This window comes from Primulina eburnea, chromosome 14 (genome assembly GCF_022965805.1).
Source record: "Primulina eburnea isolate SZY01 chromosome 14, ASM2296580v1, whole genome shotgun sequence".
Classification (NCBI taxonomy): Eukaryota; Viridiplantae; Streptophyta; class Magnoliopsida; order Lamiales; family Gesneriaceae; genus Primulina; species Primulina eburnea.
In genome coordinates, this window is record NC_133114.1 from 22,731,497 (window position 1) to 22,739,758 (window position 8,262).

At 33.7% G+C, this 8,262-nt stretch overlaps 1 protein-coding gene across 1 annotated transcript; it reads right to left on the reverse strand.

The window, feature by feature from the left end:
• Positions 1 to 734: 734 nt before the first annotated feature.
• On the reverse strand, positions 735 to 6,833 carry LOC140812101 (lysine-specific demethylase JMJ13-like). The gene is made up of 11 exons (XM_073170298.1): positions 6,432 to 6,833; positions 4,730 to 5,108; positions 4,226 to 4,382; positions 3,935 to 4,154; positions 3,579 to 3,632; positions 3,425 to 3,504; positions 3,050 to 3,327; positions 2,559 to 2,954; positions 2,070 to 2,461; positions 1,679 to 1,942; positions 735 to 1,556 (listed from the first exon to the last, which is right to left on the reverse strand). The coding sequence occupies exons 1-11, from the start codon at positions 6,432 to 6,434 to the stop codon at positions 1,242 to 1,244; spliced, it is 2,538 nt and encodes an 845-aa protein (XP_073026399.1). The 5' UTR covers positions 6,435 to 6,833; the 3' UTR covers positions 735 to 1,241.
• Between the last annotated feature and the right edge of the window lie 1,429 nt (positions 6,834 to 8,262).

The window sequence follows — 8,262 nt, forward strand, 5'->3', positions numbered from 1 at the left end:
ATTCTAATGCTCAATTTGTACTAACTGATACCTGATATTGCATTTATATACCAAAAATCAGTACGATGGAACAGACCAGAATTTATGAAATACAATATGTCAGCCATAATAAAATGCTTAAACCTTGAATCAACATTTTAAACTATGAATGCAAAATAACACAAATTTGTTACAAGAAAATCCGTTTTTCGAGAGCTATTTTTTTCATAAAAAAAATATTTGTTTTGTTGTAACAACACAAGAAGCCCATATTTATGATACCAGGATATCATAACACGATATATGATCAAAGAACCAAACATTATTATATAATTAAGAACCAAGAAAACCGGGAATTAGTAACTTAATTTCATTTTTCCAAAAGGTAAAATATCACTTTCTCGCTAATAAATAGAACAAAGCGTCCATTTTACCATTGAAGTTCAGCAACCGAGTGAATATTTCATCAAGAAGATCAAAATGAAAGCCAAAACGAGTGAATATTTCATCAAGAAGATCAAAATTAAAAGCCGAAACAATATATCGATGTTGATTTTTTTCAAGTAAAATTTCACAAATAAATAAAGGTATTATATTATTATGGTAAGCATTTTGAACACAAATTTACAGAATGACAGTAAAAATTTTGATTTATGAATTTATTGATAATTTACTCTTAGAACAAATATATATAAAAAAAATAAATAAAAAAAAAAGAAATTTATGGACATACATAAAGAAAACAAAAGGGAAGATATTTCTGTAAATTTTATTCATGTAGTGTCATAGCTCCAAAGCCGGTAGCCACCAAAAAATATTAACCCTAAAATTGAAGCAGCAAACTTGACAATTGGGACATTAGCAAGAACAGAATGTGAAAAAACACATTTACGCCCCCACAAAAATCAATCAACTGTTATGAACAAATTTACAAGATAAAAAGGCAATTAATCTAAAGTCTACTTAATGAATGCAGGGAATGAGATAGGTTCCTTCACCATATTTAATAAAACGCTCGGCTCGAGAACCCGAAGAAATATCATGGTGCAGACCAACCAAGTCGGATGGCTGCACAAAGAATAGGACTTCTGTGTAAAGTCGGTTAATTTTAGTTACTGCTCCCCGGAACTATATTTTTAACTTGCCTTCGTTAAATCCTCGTTAAGATAATGTCAACAGAATCAGGTTGAAGAAGCTTCGCTTCAGCGAGAAACTAATCTGATCTTCAGAATTCGTTCTACCAATAACTCAGTTCATGCTATCTACCCTAAGATCGATGGTCCTCTGACTTTGAGACGTTTTGGCCCGATTTCTATCGAAGGAGGTCTACTCGAGTATTTCCCCAACTCATACTCGTGTCTTGCATTGCTCCTTGTTTCATCATTTACCATTTTCTTGAACTTAATGGAGGTGGGAAGGCCGTTTCCTTTAGCCATTTTGTCGCTAGAGGAAATAACACAAGTTTCTTTAAACTCTGTTGAATGGCTAGAACTACAACCTACATTACCAGCAGAACGATCGGATAATGTAACCTGCATAGAGAGTCCTGCTTGATGCTTCTTTAATCGTTTCAGACCCTGAGAGAAAAAATAACCAAATGACCAAACGAAAAGCAAGACTCTGGTTAATTATTGTTTCGTATTACAATTGTTCCAACAGACTTTTAATGCAACAACACAAAACATGGGTAGGGTTGTACCTGTTCCCCATTAAGAGACATGGAATCGTGCAAGATCTTCTTCTCCAACTTTGGAGGAGACCGCCTTTTGACCCTGAATATTTCTGATTCAGACTCATCACTTTCATCATTAGCGTTATTTCTAGCATTAGCTGCCCGAACAATCTTATGGGAGCTAACAACTTCCCTACAAGAGGATTGTGGAACTTCAGAGACAGAGGAAATGAATTGCCTGCGAGAAGCCACAGGTGAGAGATTGACTGAGTTGGAGTTCTTACGCACCACCTATAGAAGCAGCCATAAAATATTAGACACAGAACTTTGAGAATAACAGTAGTATGTTTCATAAATACTTCAATCAGAAAAGGAAAATGAAGCGAGACAGCAAAATTATGAAGTAAGCAAGTTTTACATGGTCAAGTTTGGGAAAACTTCCAGTCGACTTCGATGATGATGGCCGACCAATAATTGAATTATCTGGGTTTTGAGTTTTAATTTTCTCAGTTCCATTGCACAAGCTGGAGCGATTGTGAGATTGGAGCTTAATTTGATTCTCAGCAGAACAAATTTCAATTTCTAACTCGGAATTAATCTTGCCATATGGAATATAACCATCATTCAAAGCACCTGAGAATAATTTAGATAAAGAAACAAAGTCATCGTCATTTCTACAATGCTGTTCGACCTCGTTAAATACATCTGCATCCTGCTCGAATTGCCTCGCTGCTGCTTCCAATTTCAAGATATCCTCCCTAACAGAAATGGTTAAAGAGCCTCCACAAGGCACATCAAGTGATCTGATATCTGAAAGGGGGATATAAAAAGATCTGATTACTTAAAAGATAAAAGGAAGAAAAAAATATCAAAATCAAGTTCAAAATAATATTTGACTCCAGTATACCATGGCGAAGGCACACAGGATGCATGTAGCACTTGCAATTTAGATATGCTACATAACAATCCCGCTTGCATATGGTGCAAAGAATTGTTCCATGGCAAATAGAAGAAGCACCAGTGCATTTAGTTGATTTTGTTAGGCACCATCGAGCATGGTGCTGGAAACGGCTTAATGTTGCAAAAGAAACTTTGATGCTTCTATGAGATTTCAACTCTTCATTTGAATAATTGGGGTCTTTAAGGTCCAGACTGGCATAAAGTAACATGGCTTCTTTGCACAGAAGCTCTTCTTGGGGAATGATCGGAATCCTATTAAGCAGAGCATAACGATGACTGGCGATTGATCCCAGAGGAAACCAATCACCAACTGCAAAATTAACAGCTTCACCACAACAAAAACCTGTTACATATACGAGATATTTTCAGCACTAAAATTATCAAAGTAATCATAAAAAATTTATGGACAATCTAACTCCGCCTAAATATGCAACATACCATGACTAAATCCCGCATGATAAGCCCTGGGGAAAGTTATTACGTAATCCCCTGGCTTTTGTACGGCTTTATAAACAGGAACGTTGTGTTCTAACAAGATATTTGGCGGAAACAAAGTTGTCTTCCCCAAGAGCACATCGAAAGCTCCATCCTCCCCATCAGCTGATAAGATATCACGATTGTACACACGCTTCCTTACCACCTTTTCAAAATCAAGAGCTGCATGACCAGGAATTCCATACCATGTTTTTGCTGCCCCACAATGATGATAATTGATGCTGTACTTGCATATTAACAATTTACATATCAAATATTGGATTGACATACTGAAAAAGAAAAAAAAGCATTTAAATTCGAAGTCAATAGCACACATACCTATACAGGTAATGATCTTCAACATGCCAAGCAAACATGCTAAACAGCATTCCTATATAAAGCATAGGCTCCGTCACTCCCTATAGCAGATGAAACATGAGTCAGCAATTGATTGCAAGAGGAAAAAATTACTGAGATAGGAATTAGAGCGTACCGGGATTGCAGTTTCCAGAAGGCGCAAAACAGATTTAGGTAGCCGGGAAAGTTTCTGAAACAAATCAAGCATAAACGATTCTGATCAATACACTAACAAACAAAACTACGAATGGATGAGGAAAGATTCCCACCAATATATTAAAATTTAAAACGCTTAAAAACTGAGAATTTATACATTAACATGAATGACTGACAGGAGGAAGATGGAGGGAATCAAATGAATCCAACCACTGACAAATCTCAAACTTTAATCATAAAAACAGTCGGGAATATTTTAGCCGATATCTAATTCAAAAACCAAGAACAAGTCGAATTCAACTCTAGGACTCCAAGAAACAGAACATAATTTTTCACCTTCAGATTCCATTTGGATTTTCCAAGAGGATCACTGGGAGAAGATGAAAATGCACTACCATCAACATCACATGCATATTCAACACTTTCAATCTTTCCACAAGCTATTTCATGCCAAAATTCTTTTTCCATGTAACAGGAAGGAAGGCATCCAGCACTATAATATCTACGAGCAAAAAACTTGTTCGCCATTTTCTCAAAATCACGAAATGTATAGTTCCTGAAAAGATTACTAATGTTCAAAACATATCTGAATTAGATTATATTTTGACCAAGAGAGACAAGGCTCACCTGCCACTCATGTAAAAGGTAACCCTGTCATCGGTATCCCATTCAGCTAAACGAAGTGGTTGCACTCTCGTTGTAAATTTGAAACCAACATTCTCTTTCATCAGAACCACACCAGCAGGAACAGAAGCACTCACAGGGGATACAATCTTGCATATACCTGAAGATGGAGGTTACAATGTGAAACATGAGTCTCTTTGACACTCGGGGTTTAAAAAAACCAAGAAAAGATAACAACGAGGAAGAAAGGAATGTAGAGATACATAGGGGCATTCAAAGAATAATCCTTCATGCTAACATTATTTGGAAGAGGAAAATATAAAAGCATTGATAATAATTTCACTTACAGACTTACTTCAAAAACATCAATGTCAAATAAGTTTAAACGTGTGACTGGATTTTATATGTAACAGACAAACTTCAAATTGAACAAAAACTGTCCATGCACATAGCCAAGTATTCCATCATGGGCTTCATTCCACCACGTAAAACAGTAAAGGTTATTACCGTATTTTGAGGCTTCTGGAGCAATCTTTTGCAAATAAACTAAAGGATCCTCAAATTCCTCTTTAGTTGGACAGTACACTGGACACTCAAGAATTTTATCAGTCCATTCAAAGTCAGATGTGTCGAACTTTGCCACTTTGCGCTTTAAAAGTACATCTTTATCATTTGAAGTGTAACCAAATTTTGAGCATGCATCAGCACCACTATGTATTCGCACACCACAAGGAGCAGAAGCTTTTAAAGCATCTCCCCCGCTCCTACTCATCATACTCTGCCCGCAAGTTGAGTCATTCAATATCTCTCTTTGCATACGCTGTAACCTTTTACGCTTCAGAAATTCCAATTCAGCTTCTCTCAACGTACAGCCCCTACCTTCCACCTGCCCAAAAAAACAGTCAATTACATAAAATTACAAACACATGTGTCAATCTTCAATTGCTAAATATGGGCAATGAAATTCTATATCATGCAGAAAATCCTAGAGGAAGTGCACTGCAATTTAACAAGCCAACTTGAGAAATCCATCACTCCAAAATTATAATTCAATATCACATCCCACTCTTTATCTCAGTTAGAATTTACGAAAACACAAGTATCATCCCTTAATTTAGTGATTTGTTAAAAAAACTAAATGTAATATGTGTATGCTATAAGTTGACGTCTCATTTTTGCCAAAAAATGCCATTCAATTGCCAAGCCATTTTACTGGCATACCTCCCCATTAATGACAATTTTTTACCCAAATCACATCACAACAATTCTTTCAAAAAAAAAAAACAGAGAGAGGAAAGTTGAGGCATCCCGCATTCAAATAACTTTCATTCAAAATTCATAATTATGCAGAACACTTGAATATTAAACCAAAACTAAAAAATCCAAAAGAAAACTGGACAAAACATGTGTATGAAACTTGAAAGCACCCCACATGAATGAACAAAGTGCCCAAATTTTGTTCAACAAAAAGGAGAATGTCAAATCTGGAAAATAAAAATCCAAAAAGCACAGTTTTCGTAACTGTCTTAATAATAAGTGCCCATAAGCCACAAAGTACAGGAAAATTATCAAAGTTTCAATATAAAAAAAAATGAAGCAAACCCTGAAAACTATCATCTATTGACCATAGCTAAACAGGTCAGATCTACGATTCGGTGGACTAATTAGCAAGATTCCGAATTATTAAAACGATGCCGTACGATCACTATTATATGTGAGAACAGAAGGTAAAAAAAGGTAAGGAAAAGCACGAGTTTAAAAAATCACCAACAAATAACTCGAGATTATTCATCTAAAAACAGAGACCACGGAAAAAGAAAATCACAAAACCCCACCTTCTCTAAAAATACAGAAAATTAAAGGGGAAAAAAGCCAAGGTTCATAATAGTATTATACACCTCTAAATTTCAAGACAGCAGTTAGTTCTTCAACAAAAGAGGAAAAGTGCACGCAAATAATCAACAAGCGAACAATATTGATATAATAAGCACCAAATGAAAACATTAAGAAAAACCGTTCACCAAACGCATCAATTCGAACCAAAATCAAACAAATGCAAAAAGATCTAAATTTCTGATGGAAAAAACAACCGGAATCATGCATTGACAACGTATAACGAATCTGTGTCTTCATTCACAAAGGACCCGGTCAACCCGCATTATTTACAGACAAATAATGAACAGGTCAAAAAACAATACACGCAACTCACCATCTCATTCCGAAACAAGCCGCCGTCCACCTCCGTCTTTTCCTAAACTCCACACAATAAAAGCCCTAGACAATCCTTAGCCAACAATTCAAGCCACCAGAAGCCAAAAAAGTTCCATTACGGTTTCCACATTCTCAAGGAAACTCCATAGACCGAATAAAAATTTCAGAAAAACCAGAAGGATTCCCCTCGCCTCACCTCAGATTCAATAAACAGAAGGCACTCATCCTTCAAACAAGCCTCCGAAATTCTCAGCAGTGAAGCAACGAATTTCCGGCGGGAAGAGCAGCTTCTCCGGCGGGCTGAGAAACCACGTAGAGAGAGAAAAAGGGGAGGCTTTTAGAGAGAGAAAAAAAAAAGAATAGAGGAACAGTAGATGGAGGAATCGTAACAAAGGGACGGGGTTCGTAAAACAGATTTAATTAAATATATTAATATTAATATTTATTAATTAATCTAATTGATTAATTAATTATTAATTGTTTAAAAAACAAAGGGAAAAGGAAAGAAGTGTGAACTATGAAGGAAAGCGGTTGTTGTTTGTTTGGTTCAACCATAACGCACCTTCTATATATTTGAAAATTCTTCCGTATATTTAGTTCACATTTCCTTTTATATAAAACCTTAACAAATAATTTTTATTTAATATATATATATTTAATTTTCGAAAAAGATTAATTTTTCTTAGAAATGATTTTGAATTAAATAATAATATAAGAGTGAATATATTGAAATATGCAAATAATAATATAAGAGTGGTTATATTGAAATATGTAAATTTTTTTATTTAAATACTCTCTTATTTTTAAAATTAGTTGCAGAAAAGTAATAATTTTTTTTGTTAAAAGACCGACTAAATCATAATGTTTGAGTCGTTATATGATTTAAAAAAAATTATTTGTATTGTTGTTACTAACTTTAATTTTTTATAAGCGGCGGGTACTCGATTTTTTAATTGGTATTATAGAAAATGTTATGTGTTTGATTCTTATGAGTCGCGGTGATTGTTGAGATGAAAATTGTTGGGTTAATAATTTTTTTATGGAATAATAATTTTCATTTCACAAAAAATCATATTAAATCGTATGTAAATCGATTTTATTTTATAGGAAAAAAAGATAACGAAAAAATTATCTTAAAGTCGAGGAATGTATAAACCAAAGCTTTCATAGATTCGATCCTGGTTATGAAAGATCTCCCTCCAAGCTGTACATATGACTTTCATAGGGTCTTCTGTTTATTTTTTTCAAGAAAACAGTGGACATCGATTTTTTCGAACATCATCTAAGGAATTATGAAATGTAGTGAGTGTGCGCGGCGATTGATTTTATGGAACTAATATCCGATTCAGTATATGAAAAGTATTACACTTTTAAGTCTAAATTATTATTTTTCATTACAAAATTACTATTTTTTTGTTAGTTTTATTATGAAAAATATTTTGTAATATATGATTATTTAACTTATAAATATTTGGCCCATGAAAAGTTTTATTTTTTATGCTTAAAGTATTATTTTTTACTACAAAAAGTATTAATTTATGTTAGTAAGAAATATCGTGTAACATATGATCATTTGAGTTAAAAATATTACTTTTTTTTTCAAAAATATATTGTATAATATATATGCTTATTTGAGTTAAAAATATTAATTTTTACTGAAAATATGAATCAGATATATATTTCACGGATATAGAAATAAAATCATGGCAAATGAGATCTACTCTTGTCATTGTTCACATTTTTATTAGTTTTTTCTTAAATACACTGTATAATAATAGTTTTCTAATATCCTCTTTTTTCCTAATTTTCCTAAGCTTGTAAAACTTTAA